Source organism: Triturus cristatus, chromosome 5_1, assembly GCF_964204655.1.
Source record: "Triturus cristatus chromosome 5_1, aTriCri1.1, whole genome shotgun sequence".
NCBI lineage: Eukaryota > Metazoa > Chordata > Amphibia > Caudata > Salamandridae > Triturus > Triturus cristatus.
In genome coordinates, this window is record NC_140587.1 from 258,406,642 (window position 1) to 258,424,424 (window position 17,783).

Below are 17,783 nucleotides of genomic sequence, written 5' to 3' on the forward strand. Positions count from 1 at the left end.
AACACTACCCTCTAATAAAGCTTTACTGCTTGCCAAAACTACCACATATCGAGAGTAAGGTGCCATCTACTTTTACCTCTGCCTACCTTTGGGGTTCCACTGGACTCCGTTCACACTATACCTCACTTTGGTATAGTATATACAGAGCCAGCTTCCTACATTGAAGTACCAAATTTTGGTAGTCCCATTCAAAAGTTATCACAGCGGAGTTGTCAGCGTGTAACCCTGTATTCGCCAATGGGGCTAACAGACTCTCTCGCAGTAAAAACAATGGCAGGTTTTTATTGCCATTACATGTAAATCCATGTTCAGCTTTTTATTATGCTGTAGCCTACCTTAAGGCTCAACAGGCCTGTTGTAGAAGTGACATATTAAAAATGGAGTTTGGGCCTTGCCATGGTTTGAAATGGTGAAGTAGAGTTAGCAGTTTTAAACTGCTCTACCAGTCCGCAGTGGCAGACTGGGAGTCATGTTTTACCTTGTCCCACTCATGGTGGCACAAGTGCTGCAGTGCCTGAGGGGACACTCTAACTTACAGGCCCTTGGTACCATATACTAGGGACTTAAAAGTCCCTAGTATTTGGTATATGCCGATTAAACCATACATGTTTAAGTCAGGGCACAGGTCCTGAGGTCTGGTTAGCAGGCCTCAGTGCACTCTTAGAGTCGAAAAAGCAGCATCATCATTCCAAACCTTTAGGGGTGAACGTACGAAAAAAGACATATCCTTACAGTAGGGGTATAGGGAGTAAGGGTATTTAGGGTTTTGGGGAGGGTATAGGGTGGGAAGGGTATTTTTAGGTTTGAAGGGTGGTTAAGGATATTTTTAGGTTACAGGATGGGTAGAAGAATTATTTTTAAAAGTGTGCGTGTGTGGGGAGGGGGGGGTTAGGCTGATCTCTCCACTGTAAAGGCATATGTGTGGTAAAGTCAATCAACCCCAGGATGAGGTTCCACGTGGGCGTCCGCTCTAATATCGGTGGAGCTAAACATTTTGCTAATTCTAGGAACTTTTTAATAGCTGGTGTCGTGAAGAAACTTCCCCCGATAAGTCCTCTGATGTAGACTAATATTGCAGTCACGTGTACTTTAAGAGAAGCATATGTTAAACTGTAGTCTAAAAGTTACATTAGGTATCGGACCATTTGGGCGTCCTGTGTTCGATTCCCACAGGACATACTTTCTCCATTTGGCTGTGTAGAACGTTCTTGTACTTGGCCTTCTAGCTTCCTTTAGGATGTCCATGGCTTGTTTTAAAAGATCCAGGTGGTCAAACTCTAAGCCCTCAGGAGCCAGGCAACTAGGCTCAGGCTGCTGTGTTCTGGGTGTTGGATCCTGCCACCCTGCATGAAGAGTAGGTTGTGTTACTGGCAGCCATTTTACGCCTGTTTGTGCCATCTCATCTATGTCTGAGAAACACCTCTGCCTTGACCGCAGTGAAGTTATAAAGAACAGTATCATTTGCAACTGCTTGCACTTATCACTCGAGGTATGAGAGGAATTGATGGAAAGGTATACGTACATCTCCTTGACCAGTATCGACAGGGTATTTTCTAGAGTGTGTGGATGTCTAGATGAGAAGTATCAGAATTTTCTGTTTCCTGGAGATGCTAACAGGTCAATCTCTGGAGTGCCCCATGTTGGAAAGTGCCCCATTTTGACATGGTCACCTGCACTTTTTGCCTGGTATCTGATGCAATTTTGACAAAGTGTAATGGGTTCCTGCGAACCAGGTCTCTTTCCCTAAACTGGATGATTGTTCCCGAACTGGCAATACCTTGAGCACCTCCTGGATGTCCCTAGTAAATAGTACCCTGGTACCTTGGGCACAAGGTACTAAAGTGTGTCTCCCATACCCTAAGCATGTATTGTGCCACTCTAAGAGACCAGCACCGACATGCAAACTGCTATTGCAGGCTGTGTGCCATGGTGCAGAGAATGGAAAAGACACAGCACACCTCCTGTGTGCCACACCTGCAGACACTGAAGTTGATTCTTTGATATTGCAATTGAATAGGGAAGCCATTTTGAGAATATGTGCTGGACCCTAGTGTTTACGAGTTCCCCAGGTACATAATGGCTTCACTGAAACTAGAGAGGTTCGGTATCAAACATCTCACATTAATAAGCCCACACTGACTCCAGTGTTGGATTTATTACCACATGCACCCAGAGGCCACCTTTGAGGAGTCCCCTGAAAATCTACCGACTACTAGTGTGCTGGCTGACTGGTGTAGACCAGTTTGCCACCAGACAGGTTTCTGACCCCCTGCAGGTGATATACAAAAACAATAGGCCTAGAGTTCAGTTCTCGAGTCTGTGAATTCATTTGCTGACTGGGTGTGTACATCAAATGCTTAACACTGTCCTCTGATACAGCCTTACTGCTCGACCACTCTACCAAAAATAGAGAGTAAGGTGCTATCTAACATTAACCTCTGCCTACCTCTGAGGTCACCTGGACTCTATACTCACTATACCTCATTTTGGTGTAGTATATATAGAGCCATTTTCCTACACCGCCTGGCTACCAAAATAACACCGCATACTTCAGGAGGAAGGTCAAAAGCCATCAACTGCTGCCACTTAATCTACACCCATGGAGGCAGAGAATTGACAGGTTCAGGTGGAAAACCCTCCCCTACTGCTACGACAGAAGATCCTCCCGAAGAGGCAGCCTGATCGGAGGATCGAAGCTCGCTCTCAGAAGCTCTGGATACCGGATTCTACTTGCTCAGTCCGGAGATACAAGAATTACTTGAGCCCGGTCATTCTTGATCATCTTCAGAACTCTGGGCAGAAATGGTATGGGCGTAAAGGCGCACAACAGGCCTGAGCAACACTCGCATAGAAAAGCATCACCGAGCGATAGCTGCCTTGGAAACTTAAAGGCACAAAACTGCTGACATTGCGCATTCTCTTCAGAGGCGAACAGATCCAACTAAGGCTCTCTCCACTGCTGAAAGAGACCTTGCGCCACCTCAGACTGGAGATACCATTTGCAATCCGCTAGGCATCGACAGCTGAGTTTGTCCACTCTGGCGTTCAGAGAATCTGCCAGGTGTTGAAGCACCAGGGTTATGCCCTGCTGTGGCAGCCATGTCCAGAGACGCAGGGCCTCTCGACAAAGAGTCCACGAACCCACCCCCCCTTGTTTGTTGCCGTACCACATGGCGGTGGTGTTGTCCATAACACTTGCACTAACTTGCCCTTGACAGAGGGAGAAATGATTTTAATGACAGTTGGATCGCTCGAAGCTCCAACAGATTGATGTGGAGCCCAACTCTGCCGGAGACCAGTGTCCCCTGATCTCCACCTCTCCCAGATGGCCGCCACATCCCAGAAGTGAAGTATCGGTCACCACTATGTTATCTGGTTGGGGAAAGGAGAAGGGTCTGTCTGCGGCCCAATCATGATTTATCAATCACCACTGCAGACCTCTTGCAGTTCCTTCCGAGATCTGGACCATGTCGGTGAGATTTCCTGGATGCTGTGCTCCCTGGAACTTCAGGTCCCACTGCAGAGCCCGCATTTGCCACCTGGCACACTTTACCAACAGGATGCAGGAGGCCCAACAGCCTCAGAGTAAGTCTCACCGAAATCCAGGATGGAGGCTGAAACATCGGAATCATAACCTGAATATCCTGGAATCGCTGCTAGGGAGAGCAGGCCCGAAACTGCACAGTGTCCAGAAAAGCTCTGATGAAGGGGAGCATCTGAGGAGTCGGTGTGACTTGGGCATGTTTATAGGGAACACCAGCAAAAGCTAAAGAGCTCCTCCATAGTCTGAAGGTGAGAGACATCAGCCTGAGGCGAGGACGCCTTCAACAGCCAGTCGTCGAGGTAGGGGAAGACTGAAACCCCTAACCTGAGCAGATGAGCTCCAACCACCATCATCACCTTGGTGAACACCCAAGGGGCACTGGTAAGGCACAAGGGGAGCACGGTAAGCAAAGTGCTTCTGGCCTACCTTGAATCGCAGGTAACGCCTATGGCACGGCAGGATTGTGATGTGGAAACACGCATCCTGCAGGACCAACGCTACCATCTAGTCTTCTTGGTCTAGGACAGACAAGACCTGAGCTAAAGTAAGCATCTTGAACTTCTTCTTGAGAAAGATTGATGGTCCGAAGATCTAAAATGGGCAGTAACCCAATTTTCTTCTTCGGAATCAGAAAGTAGCAGGAATAACAGCCACTGCCTACTTCTTAAACCAGGACCCTCTCTATAGCTCCCTCGGCCAGGAGAGCTGCGCCTTCGTTTTGGAGCAATTCTAAATGATCCTCCACCAGCAGTTCTTGATTTGGCTGAATATGAGGAAAAGAAAGAAAAGGCAGAGAATAGCCCTCCTGAATGATCTGCAAGACCCTCTTGTCCAATACTATGGTTCTCCTGTGGGGGAGATGCTGATGATGGATTCTCCCTCCCAACGGAGTGGCGTGGTCTTGCAGAGTCAGACTAGGAGTGCTTGGTGGCTGACGACTTCTGGCTTTCATTTCTAGGACGGAATGAGCCGCGTTCACATCCCCGCAAAACTTAGGAAGTCTGCGCAGGGCGGTGCCTAAGATAGGACTGGAGCGGCTGGAAACCCCTTCTGTTGCCATGAAACAGGCGATAGCTAGACTGGCCATGAGGAGTTGTAGAAAGGCCCAAGGATCTGGCCATAGTACGTAAATGCTTGAACCGTTCCAGGGCCGAGTCTGCCTTCTCACCAAACAGATGGGAACCATCAAAGGGCATGTCCATCAAATTAGCCTGAACATTGCCCGAGAAGCCAGATGTTCTAAGCCAGGCGTTGCGCTTTAAGGCAACCGTCTATGAAATTGCTCTGCCCAGCTAATCAGTCGTGTCAAGTCCACATCTGATGGTGAATTTTACTACATCTCTCCAGTCCTTAACCGCTTGGGAAAGCACAGCCCGGGCCTCCTCCGGGACTTGTGTCAGCAGCACTTGTGCAGCGTCTCTTAAAGGGAATGGGAGAAACGGCCCAATAAGCATGCTGTATTCACCGACCGCAATGCCAGACTGGAGGCAGAAAACATCTTCTTCCGAAGTGTGAGAAAACGCCCTCTTTCCTGAATGGTATGCGCCCACGTTTTGCTGAATTACTGATGTTCTTTGACTGAGTGTGCCCTGGGCTCCTGCTAATCAGGTACCCAGGGCCTATGTTCCTTTCCTAAAACCTGCATTGAAGCCTATACCCAATTGACATCTCTGGCCATATGTCAGCCCCTGGTAAATGGTACCACAGGTACCCAGGGCACTGTGACCATAGAAGGCCTCTAAGGACTGCACCACTTATTGTGCCACCCTTAGAGGTCCTGTATCCTGACACTCACACACTGCCTTTGCAGGCTGTGTTTCTTGGTTCAGAAGAAAGTGGAGAGTCGACATGGCACACATCCCTGTGTGCCATGCCCACAAACCACTGCCCTGGCATACATCAGTCACCCCTCTTGCTGGGTGCCCTATGCCAGTGGTGAGGGTACAGGTGCATGAGCCATGTACCACTATAGTGCCCAAGTCAATTCCTGGGCACTGTAAGTGCAGTGCTGCCATTAAGAGTATATGGTGCTGGGAGTTTGTCATTATGAACTCAACAATACCATAATGGCTACACTGAAGACTGGGAAGTTTGGTATCAAACTTCTCAGCACATTAAACCCACACAGATGCCAGTGTGGGATTTAATGTAACAGGTCTGTTTGTAGCAGCCTAAGCAGCCACTCAGTCAGGTCACTAGAAGTTGGTTGAGTTTCATGGGGCATCTCTAAGATGCCCTCTGTTGTGCATTTTGCATTAAATCCCACACTGGCATCATTGTGGGTTTAATGTGCTGAGAAGTTTGTACCAAACTTCCCAGTCTTCAGTGTAGCCATTATGGTGTTGTGGAGTTCGTAATAACAAACTCCCAGCACCATATCCTCTTGATGAGAGCACTGCACTTACAGTGGCCAGGAATGGACTTGGGCACTGTAGGGGTACAGGGCTCATGCACCTGTACCCTCACCACTGGCATAGGGCACCCAGCTAGAGGGGCGACTGATGTATGCCAGGGCAGTGGTTTGTGGGCCATGTCGACTCTTCACTTTCTTCTGCACCAAGACATGCAGCCTGCAAAGGCAGTGTGTGATTGTCAGGGTACAGGACATCTAAGGGTGGCACAATACGTGCTGCAGCCCTTAGAGGCCTTCTCTGGTCACAGTGCCCTGGGTACCTGTGGTACCATTTACCAGGGGCTGACATGTGGCCAGAGATGCCAATTGGGTTTAAGCTTCAATGCGGTTTTTAGGAAAGGAACATAGGCCCTGGGTACCTGATTTGCAGGAGCCCAGGGCACACCGAGTCAAAGAACATCAGCAATTCAGAGAAAGGTGGTTGCATACCATGCAGGAAAGAGGGCACTTTCTCACACAACCCTCCAGCCCCCCCCCCCCCCCCAAACGAAAGATGATGAGACTAACCTTTCCCTAGAGAGTCTTCATTGTCTAAGTGGAAGAACCTGGAAAGTCCATCTGCATTGGCATGGGCAGTCCCAGGTCTGTGTTCCACTTCAAAGTCCATACCCTGTAGGGAGATGGACCACCTCAACGTTTAGGATTTTCTCCTTTCATTTGCATTAGCCATCTGAGAGGTCTGTGATCAGTTTGAACTAGGAAGTGAGTACCAAACAAGTATGGTCTCAACTTCTTCAGGGACAAAACCACAGCAAAGGCCTCCCTCTCAATAACACTCCAACGCTGCTCGCTGGGGAGAAGCCTTCTGATTATAAAAGCAACAGGTTGGTCTTGGCCTTCACCATTGGACTGGGATAGGACGCTCCTATCCCTAGCACAGAGTTATCAGTCTGCACTATGAACTGCTTGGCATAATATGGAGCCTTTAGAATTGGTGTTGAGCACACTGCTTCTTTGGGGTGTCAAAAGTCTTTTGGAAACTAACTGTCCAGTTAACCTTTTTGGGCATTTTCTTGGAGACGAGTTCTGTGAGGGGAGTCACAATGGACTCATATTCCTTCACAAACCCCCTGTAGTATCCAGTCAAGCCAAGGAATGCCCTGACTTGGGTCTGGGTGCTTGGAGCTGCCCAGTCCAGGATGGCCTGGATCTTGGGCTGTAAGGGCTGTACCTGGCCTCCACCAACCAGGTGGCTCAAGTACACCACAGACCACAGATCCCTGCACTATCTGGCATTTGGACGCCTTGATAGTTAGTCCTGCAGTTTGCAGGGCTTTTAAAACCTTCCCAAGGTGGATCAGGTGATGCTGCCAGGTGAAACTAAAGACAGCAATATCATCAAGATAAGCTGCAGTAAAGGACTCCAACCCAGCAAGAACGTGATTCACCAACCTCTGGAAGGTGGCAGGGGCATTCTTTAAAACAAAGGGAAGAAGAGTGAACTGATAGTGCCCATCAGGTGTGGAGAATGCGGTTTTCTCTTTTGCTCCTGGGGCCTTGCCAATCTGCCAGTACCCTGCAGTTAAGTCAAAGGTACTTAGAACTGTGGCTTCCCCTAATTTGTCTATCAACTCATCTGTTCTTGGGATAGGGTGAGCATCTGTCTTGGTGACAGAGTTGAGCCCTCTATAGCCCACACAGAACCTCCTTTCTCACTTTCCGCCCTGTAGATGAGGCTTGGGGGCTAGAACCACTGGGCTGGCCCAGGGGCTCTCAGAGGGTTCAATAACCCCTAACTCCAGTATCTTGCTGACTTCAGCTCTGATGCTTTCCTTGACTTGGTCTGACTGTCTATAGATTTAGTTTTTGACAGGTGCACGGTCACCAGTACACCAGTTTGTCAGACCAGGGGACAAGGAAAAGAGCTTAGCATACTGTTGCGAGACTTGCTTGCAGTGAGTCTGCTGTTGGGCAGAGAGGGTGTCTGAAAAGACATCTACTGACCCATCTTTTGGGCTGTAGGAGAGGAGGTCAGGGGGAGGTTCACTCTCTGCTTCCTGTTCCTCGTCAGTCACCATCAGCATGGTGATGTCAGCCCGGTCACTGTAGAGCTTTAGGCGGTTCACATGGATAGCCCTTTTAGTTGTCCTGCTTGTGCCCAGGTCAACTAAGTAGGTGACCTCAATCTTTTTCTCTAGGACAGGGTATGGCCACTCCATCTGTCCTGGAGTGCCCTTGGTGCCACTGGCTCCAAAACCCACACCTTTTGCCCAGGTTGAAATTCAACCAGTGCAGATTTTTGGTCATACCAGTGCTTCTGAAGCTTCTGGCTGGCCTCAAGATGTTTGGATGCCTTTTCCATGTACACAGCCATTCTGAGGCTTAGGCCAAGCACATAGTCCAAAATATCTTGTTTGGGTTCTTGGAGAGGCTTCTCCCAACCCTCTTTTACAAGACAGAGTGGTCCCCTCACAGGATGGCCAAACAGAAGTTCAAAGAGGAAACACCCTACTCCCTTCTGTGGCACTTCTCTGTAAGCGAAAAGCAGGCATGGTAAGAGGACATCCCATCTTCTTTAGAGTTTCTCAGAGAGCCCCATAATCAAGCCTTTCAATGTCTTGTTGAATCTCTCAACAAGGCCATTGGTTTGTGGGTGACAGGGTGTAGTAAACTTGTACTGTACTCCACACTCTTTCCACATGTGTTTCAGGTAAGCAGACAAAGTTAGAACCTCTCTCTGAAACCACCTCCTTAGGAAACCCTACCCTGGTGAAGACACCAATGAAAGCCTTGGCTACTGCAGGAGCTGTAGTAGTCCTAAGTGGAATTGCTTCAGAGTACCTAGTTACAACAAACAAATGATGGACGGAATGCTGACAATGCAGACATTCTCGCCCAGTCAAGAGATCTGGGTTAAATCCATCGTTCTTTTGCCCGCTACACCACCCCAGTTTAGACATGGCCATATGCAAATCAGTCTTGACCCTGTGCCTCATGGGAACAGTCCAGCCCGAACTGCCAAGCCATGTCTTCCCTGGACCGGAGTCAAGCATCCTAGGACCGGTTTCTGGCTATCAGCCGTCATCAGCCAGGATAGCTTGACTCCAGTGGCGTAGTGAACACGGGGGGTCCCACGTCTGGGAATACCCATCCCACTTAGGGCGAAAAGCGTTACAACAAACAAATGACGGACGGAATGCTGACAATGCAGACATTCTCCCCGTCAAGAGATCTGGGTAAAATCCATCATTCTTTTGCCCACTACACCACCCCAGTTTAGACATGGCCATATGCAAATCAGTCTTGACCCTGTGCCTCATGGGAACAGTCCAGCCCGAACTGCCAAGCCATGTCTTCCCTGGACCGGAATCAAGCATCCTAGGACCGGTTTCTGGCTATCAGCCGTCATCAGCCAGGATAGCTTGACTCCAGTGGCGTAGTGAGCACGGGTCCCACGTCTGGGAATACCCATCCCGTTGTAACGCTTTTCGCCCTAAGTGGGATGGGTATTCCCAGACGTGGGACCCGTGCTCACTACGCCACTGGAGTCAAGCTATCCTGGCTGATGACGGCTGATAGCCAGAAACCGGTCCTAGGATGCTTGATTCCGGTCCAGGGAAGACATGGCTTGGCTGTTCGGGCTGGACTGTTCCCATGAGGCACAGGGTCAAGACTGATTTGCATATGGCCATGTCTAAACTGGGGTGGTGTAGTGGGCAAAAGAACAATGGATTTAACCCAGATCTCTTGACTGGGGGAGAATGTATGCATTGTCAGCATTCCGTCCATCATTTGTTTGTTGTAACGTCAGAGTACCTAGTGGCATGATCCACTACCACTAGAATGAATTTGATCCCGCATGCTGTGGGAGGTTCAAGTGCACCCACTATGTCCACACCTACCCTTTCAAAGGGGACCCCCACCACAGGCAGTGGTATCATGGGGACATTGGGTGGCCACCTGTCTTGCCACTGGCCTGAAAGGTAACACAGGAGCTGACAAACTCATTCACCTTTTGGTGCATCTGGGGTCAGTAAAAGTGGCTAACAAGCCTTTCCCAAGTCTTGGTTTGGCCCAGATGTCCAGCTAGGGGATGTCGGGAGCTAAAGTTAGGAGGACCTCCCTGTACCTCTGTGGCACTATCACTCTCCTGGTGGCTCCAGGATTGGGGTCTCTTGCCTCAGTGTACAGTAATCCCTCTTCCCATAAAACTCTGTGGGTACCACTGACATCTCTCTTTGCTTCTGAAACAGCTTGCTGCCTCAGGCTTTCAAGAGTGGGACAGTCTTACTGCCCCTGGCCCAGCTCTTCCCTAGATGGTCCCCCTGGGCCCAAGAGTTCAACCTAGTAAGGATCAAGCTCCATAGGCTCAGTTCCCTCTGGGGTGTCCAAGTCCTGTCCCCGAGGAGAGGGGTCCTGATCCATTTGCTGAGCAGAAACTGGATCCCCAGTCTTATTACCTCTTCTCTTGGTAGGATGGGCCATACTTTCAGGCTCCAACACGTTTTCACCCTGCCTTTTGCTCTGTGCTCTTGTTTGTACACACACACACCAACTCAGGGATATCCAGCATTGCTGCATGGGGTTTTTGGTTCAACCTCAGCCCAGGGTGAGGTTTCCAGGTCATTGCCAAGCAGACATGCAGCTGGTAGCTTTGGAGAGACCACTACCTGTTTCAGGCCAGTAACGCCCCCTCCCCCCAGTCTAATGTCACCATAGCCATTGCATGGTTAGTGGTAACACTGTCAGCATTGGTGACTGGGCAAATATGCCCAATCAAATATTGCTCAGGGGAAACCAGTGTCTTTCACCATAGTGACACTTGCACCTGTATCCCTCAGAGTCTCTATCCTAGTTCCATTAATCCAAGGGTATTGTAAGTATTTCTTTAAGTTGGGAGGCCACACAGCTACAGTGGCAAACTCAACTTCCCCCTCTGAAAGTAGAATTGCTTCAGTGTGCAACCTTATTTGCTCTGGGCACACTGTTGATCCCACCTGGTGACTTGCTACACCAGGAGTAGCTGTAGGACTAGGGCCCTTCTTGCTAGGGAAAGCGTTGTCTCCAGTTAAGTGTCCCAACTTCTTACAGTTGTTACACCAGGCCTTTGCAGGATCAAAGTTCTTCCCCCTATAGGGCTGTGGAGTATAGGGAGTGTTTTGGGACCCACCCCCATGCAGGTTTTTGGGGCCCTTTAGAAGACTTAGACTTTTTATCTTGGGGATTCTCACCACCTTTCCCCAAGGGAGGTTTTGTAACCCCTTTCTTTTGGTCACCCCCAGTAGTTGTCTTGGTCACTCGAGTCTTGACCCAGTGGCCTGCCTTCTTTCCCAATTCTTGGAGAGAAGTTAGACCTAGGTCTACCAAATGCTGATTTAAGTTTTCATTTGTGCAATTACTTAAAATATGTTCTTGCATAAACAAATTGTAAAGTCATGCACATTGTGTCCAGTTAACCAACCATCTAGTGCCTTTACTGAGTAGTCTACAAAATCAATCCAGGACTGGTTTTGGGTTTTGTGAGCGCCCCTGAATCTAATTCTGTACTCCTCAGTTGTGAGTCCAAATCCCTCAATCAGAGTTATCTTCATGAGGTCATAAGACCCAGCATCTAGCCCAGACAGGGTCAGGAGTCTGTCTCAGCAGTTACCAGAGACCAGTTCCCACAGGAGTGCCCCCCAGAGAGGTTTCTTCACCTTTCTCATGTCACAAGCCCTCTCAAAGGCTGTGAACCATTTAGTGATATCCCCCTCCTCAAATTTAGGGACAATGCCTTTGGGGATTTTAGGATCATAAGATTGATGTTTATCCTTATTAAGATTGCTGCCACCATTGATGGGTGCTAAACCCATCTCCTTTCTTTCTTTAGAGCCGGGAGTCTGGACTCTAGATACAGCCTATTGGCCAGCCTTGCTAAAAGGCTGTCCTCCCGCATTGAGGCTGTCATCAATGTCCCCACCAGTACCTGAGCCACCTGTGTGGCCTCTAGGTCCCCAGAGGTTAACTCTTGGAAGTAAGGGTACAGGCACCCTTTATTCCCTAGGAAGTGGTGGAGGTGGGTACCTATCTCTATCCTCCTCACTCCTTTCTCCCTCCGACTTGTCATCACCATTTTCAGAAGGGTGGGCCTTTGCATACTCAGCCAACAGCTCCTGGAGCTTTTGTTTGGTTGGATATGGGCCCATTGCTATGTTTTTAAGTTTACATAAAGACCTTACTTTCGTGAAAGACAAGTGAAGGTAAGGGGTGAGGTCAAGCTCCTCAACCATGTCCGGTATGACATCAAGGTTATTTTCACTAATAGCTGGGTTCTTTTCCTGAGACATTCTAACAAAAAGTTCTAACCCCTCTACCCTTGAATACAGTGGCTTTTTAGTTTCTAAAATTCTAAGGGGACTGAAGCAAGGCCCTAACGAGACTTTTAGTATTTCGGTAAAAATGCCAATGACCATTCTAAAGGCAATTTAGGAGTTCTGTCGTGTGATCAGATGGTAACCAAGTGGTCCAACAAATGCATGTTGTATATCCCACCGCGGATCGACCAATGTAGGAAACTGGCTCAATATATACTATACCAAAATGAGATATAGTGTGTATAGAGTCCAAGTGACCCCAGAGGTAGGCAGAGGTTAAAGTTAGATAGAACCTTACTCTCTATTTGTGGTAGAGTGGTCGAGCAGTAAGGCAGTATCAGAGGACCGTGGTAAGCATTTGATGGACACACTCAGTCAGCAAATTAATTCACACACTCAATAACTGAACTCCAGGCTAATTGTGTCTGTATAAAATTATATACTGTTTTATTTTTAGGACCAAGCAAGCCTGGCACAGGTAAGCATTAAATACTTTTCAGTAATAAGTTACTGGATATAGAACAGTTTGAAAATGCAATAGAAATTGCACTTTGTTTGCTTTATGGGGAATACAGTAGGTTGCAACACTTAGCAAATACAGTACATTGGAATGAATAGGCTTTTTCAGTAAATTGCAGGTAAGTTACTTTTCTCTTACTTTTGTAACTCAGTGCTGGATACCTAGATTCAGCACTGGCACATTTCCTGGAAACAGGTATGTAAATACGTTTTGGTTATTCGCAGGATTTTTAAAGAATATCTTTAGATTTCAAAACTTCACACTGTTTACACAAGAAGGAATTTTTTAATGGTTTTCGGAGGTCCACGCAAGTGGCAAGGAATTATACAAGCGTTTATGAATATTAACGAAGATCCCACAATGCAGAAAGAAATCGAAGTCAGAGTGTGGAAGTTGGCACCTATATTGGCTCTGCATGTCATTTTTGGAGCAAAACGGAAACAGTGCAGAGCTGAATGGTTCCACCTACCGGCATGAAGTGGTATTGCTCAAAGGTTTCCAGATCCAGTTTGATGCTTGGGAAGTATTCAAAAGGTGAGGAATCTGCAGTTACAAGTCTCTACCAGAATGTAAACAACAATCACCAGGGCTGTAGTTTTAAAGACCACACTCAGCATGGAAGATTGTTTATATATATTTTTTAATTTTTAGAAAATCTTTCAATCACTATGCTCTCCTTACAGTTCTGTGAGAAGGACGAAAGCTAGCTACTAAATTGCAGTAAGGTAGGAAGTCTTTTCATATGGAGGGGATTGCTTAATGAGATTAAGGTTCATCTAAATTATGCCAGTTTCTTCCACTTATAATCCCATACTGTATTGATGTGTTTATATAGCTCTCACTACCCACATGTTGGGTGCTGCAGCGCATATCCTGTCCAATGTCAGATTGTTCATCCAGTTCAGCTTACTCCTCTGCATCTTAACCTTTAAAGGAAGGGGCTGAAGAGACAGACCTCAAAATGGCAGCGTCCAATTTTGTGAATAACTTCTTTGGATAAGGTTTCTACGGAATCGTAATAATGCGAACATCAATAAAAATAGCCAAATCAAGAATGTATTTCTGTCCGATTTAGTGAAACAGTTTCAGAAAATTTCAATTTTCTGAGCCTATGTGGATCTCTCCTAATTGTACATCCTATCTCACTGGTTCGCCGACTAATGCTGGTGTGTTTGTAAGTCTTTTGAAGAGTAGTTTGTTGCGGATGCCAAGCTAGCAACCATGAGTGACTGAATGATAGAGTGAACTTCAGTTTAACTTAGACTTAAAATAGACCAATATTGCTTATTCTCCAACAGGTGCTACATCTCTGATTCCTGTGACCTTGAAGGAGAAAACAAGAAAGGTGCTGATTTTTTTTTTATAGTCTATGTAAAGTAAATAGATCCAGGGGTGGAAATGATGGATCAGGTGTCTCTAGACTGACCACCACAAATGGTTCCACGCATCAAAAGGCAACTATATCACTCAATAACTGCAGTTCAGTTTCTCTGGAGGTCTTTCTTGAAAACCCCTTCACTCGTATGTCACAAAAGCACAAGGAGACTCCATAAGCTTTCACAGTGCTAGGACAAGTGTGGAGGGAGGGGAGTAATACAGTTGCGATTATACCCTTGGCCTGGTGTCTTCTTTCATACACTTGCATAGAGTATACCTGGTGACAAAAAGATGTTGATGGGCGAAATACTGACTTTGGGATTCAGGATTTGTAATCCTCTTGAGTTTGAGGCAGGCTGTGAGGAACAACCAGAGGGCCTCTGTTCAAGGTCTCCTCCAGACCGGGAGAAGCATTCAGTAGCCATTGATTGATTGATATATATATATATATATCTATATATATATCAATAGAACAATTATTTTGCTACCCTTTTCTTATTTTTAATATCTTTCATGAGAGCGGTTAGTTTGCCATCCATACTTAATGTTTCTCAGTTGACTTTCTAAATCCATTGCTTCAATCTTCAGCTAATTAGTGACGATGTATTTCTCATTTTGAACAAATGTTTGATTATAGTTTCCTGAAATGTAAATTACTGTGGATAAGCATGAACTGCACTTTAATGCAAAGTACTGTCCAATTATAGCCAGTTGCAGAGCAAACACCGGTTCGGTGCTGCTTGTGGCACATACAGTAGTGAACTCTTAGAATGAAAGTGCCATGCATGCCTTTAGCAAGCTGTGCCAACTTTTCCTTTAATGTTTTCCAGGTAGTCCAGCATCCCCACTCGATTTACCATGTTTTGGTCGAATTGCGCTCTGGTGGCAGGAGCACATCCAATGTACGCCCCAATTCTTGGTGTGAGTGGCTACCACCATCTTGGCCAGCTTTCAGTGGAGACAGAGGGTGGTGGCAGTGAGATGTTTTAGTCTGTGATTGATGGTGGCAGTGAGATGTTCTAGTCTGTGATATCACAGACTAGAACATTTCACTGCCACCACCACCACTGTCTATCTCCACTGAAAGCTGGCTAAGATGGTGGTAGCCACTCACACCAAGACCGGTGTTTGCTCTACAACTGGCTATAATTTCACAGTACTTTGCATTAAAGTGCAGTTCATGCTTATCCACAGAAATTTACATTTCAGGAAATGATAATCAACAAACATTTGTATAAAATGAGAAATACATCATCACTAATTAGGTGAAGATGGAATCAATGGATTTAGAAAATCAACTGAGAAACATTTAGTATGGATGGCAAATTAACCACACTCATGAAAGATAATAAGATTAAGAAAAGTGCAGGAAATGAATAGTTCTATTGTTTCAAAGCTAAAATTTTGTTAGGCTTGAGTCTCATGTAAACAGTAAGTAGCTACTTGTATCTTCACTTTGCACTTCTCCAGCCTGCACCAGCTTCATAATCCTACTCTACACATACAATTAGGCTACGTCACGCACAACCGTTTGTGGCATCAGATGGACATGGAAAATACCAGGCAAGTTATCAAGTTATATTACCTAGAGTAATACTTCATTTTTCCATTGTTAAGGGAATACATTAACTGTGTGGATCAACAAGTAAAATAAGTGTGAGATGAAGATACTGCTTTGTATTCATACCAAGCGTTGTTGAGAGTTTCTCTTCCAATTTCACCTTTTTTTCACTTTTCACTATTCCTGTAAACAAAAATAGAAACAGACTTCAACTGAGCAGTTATCCACATCCTTGAGTGTCACAGTAATTTCCAATACTAGCCTGATGCCACTAGAAAATGGCACTAGAAAACTAGAAGATGTTGACACATACAACAGCAAACTGTCTTTTTTTGTCTTTAGTGGACTCTAGATTACCTAGAAAAGGCATTCCAACAGATTGACAGCATGAAGTTAATAGCTTACCGGCTGTGTGAGTAGTTCTCTGCATTCCAAGGCTGCAATTTAAAATACTATGAATTCGGTTCTTTGATGCCTGTAATCTGAGAGCGCAGAAGCAGCAAACAGCATACCCTCTTGTGAAAAAATGACATCTCCTTGCCTTACTTCTTTTTTCCTTTTAACACACTTTAATTCTTCTTTCTCATTTTCAACTTTCTTACTTCTTCCCTATTTTGTGTTGCACTCTTTCTCGCTTTACATCTTTCTTTCTATTCCTTTTTGATTCTTCCGCTTGGTTTCTCCTTTCTCCCAGTTTCTTTTTCCAATGTTCTTTCTCTCTCTTTATTTCTCTGCCTCCTGTTCTCCCATTTTTCTTTCTCCTTTTCTTTATTCCCTCCAGTCCCTTTTCCCTTTTTTGCCATCATTTTTTCCCTCTTAATCTTCATTTTTTTCTTTTAGCATCCCATTTCCTTTCTTTCTCATCTCTCATTCTTCCTCACATTCCTGGTTCTTCTCAACCCCACGCCCCTTTTCTTATTCTCCATCCTTCAAGAGTGCTTAGCTTCTTAAAATAACCTTATGTGGCGTTAGAGGTATATTTCTTAAAGAAATTTACAAAGTCCACATGCAGCTTGCCAAATATATACTTGTAATGATCCTAGTTAGGGGTGCAATGACTATTGTTAAAAGATAACTTTCTGAATTGACTTCATGTGTACATGTATGCTTTGAAAGAGGAGCTGTGACAAGGTGTACTACGGCATTCTCACTTGGCACAGCTAAAACTCTATGGCCAGAGTTGCCAATATTCCTTCACCCAATTCTGCCACCAGAAATCTTTATTCTTTTTTAAACTTGTCCTTTTATTAAACAAACGTGATGGTACAGTAACAGGTCGTAAAACCAATTAGTAGTGACCTAGCAGATAAAAGTATACATACAGGAAGCAGAAGGAATATGCTACTTACCAGTATGCATCTGTTCTTGGCATGTAGAGCTGCAGATCTACACACTTTTGCATAGATCGCCATCTGGTGTTGGGCCCGGATGTTTGCAGTTTGTTTTTCCTCTTGGAAAGTCTTTGGAAGTCACGAGGTCGGTGACTCCTCCCTTGGTTCGTATTGCGCATGGGCTTCGGCTCCATCCTCAGATTGTTTTTCGCCAGCAGGGAAAGATGGAGCGTAGTAACAACAGTGAAGAAACCCATGTGTGTTGTATCTAAATAAGATAGACTGGAACAGATACAGGTAGCAGGGGAGGCGGGTGGGCGTGTGTAGATCTGCAGCTCTACATGCCAAGAACAGATGCATACTGGTAAGTAGCATATTCCGTTCGAGGCATATGAGCTGCAGATTACAAACTTTTGCATAGACTGTATAGCAGTTCCCAACCTTAGCGGCGACCACCGGTATCTGTTGCAGTGGTTTGAAATAGTGTTTTTAGTACAGCCTGGCCCACACTAGCTTGTTGCTTGGTTTGCACATCTACACAGTAATGTTTAGTGAAAGTGTGCGGTGTTGACCATGTAGCTGCCTTGCAGATGATATCTAATGGGATATTCCCTAGAAAAGACATAGAAGCCCCTATCTTTCTTGTAGAGTGGGCTTTAGGGGGAAGAGATAGCGTGCGTTTTGCTTTGTGGTAGCAAATTTGTATGCATTTTACAATCCACCTAGCTATCCCTGATTTAGAGA

General features: G+C 46.1%; 1 protein-coding gene across 3 annotated transcripts in view; it reads right to left on the reverse strand.

The window, feature by feature from the left end:
- Positions 1-17,783, reverse strand: part of PHF20L1 (PHD finger protein 20 like 1) — an 802,667-nt gene that overhangs the window by 375,657 nt on the left and 409,227 nt on the right. For all 3 annotated transcript variants that reach the window (XM_085604898.1, XM_085604900.1, XM_085604899.1), the window contains one exon: positions 15,835-15,891. In XM_085604898.1, coding sequence (XP_085461024.1) covers positions 15,835-15,891 — 57 coding nt within the window. The remainder of the gene's footprint in view (positions 1-15,834; positions 15,892-17,783) is intronic.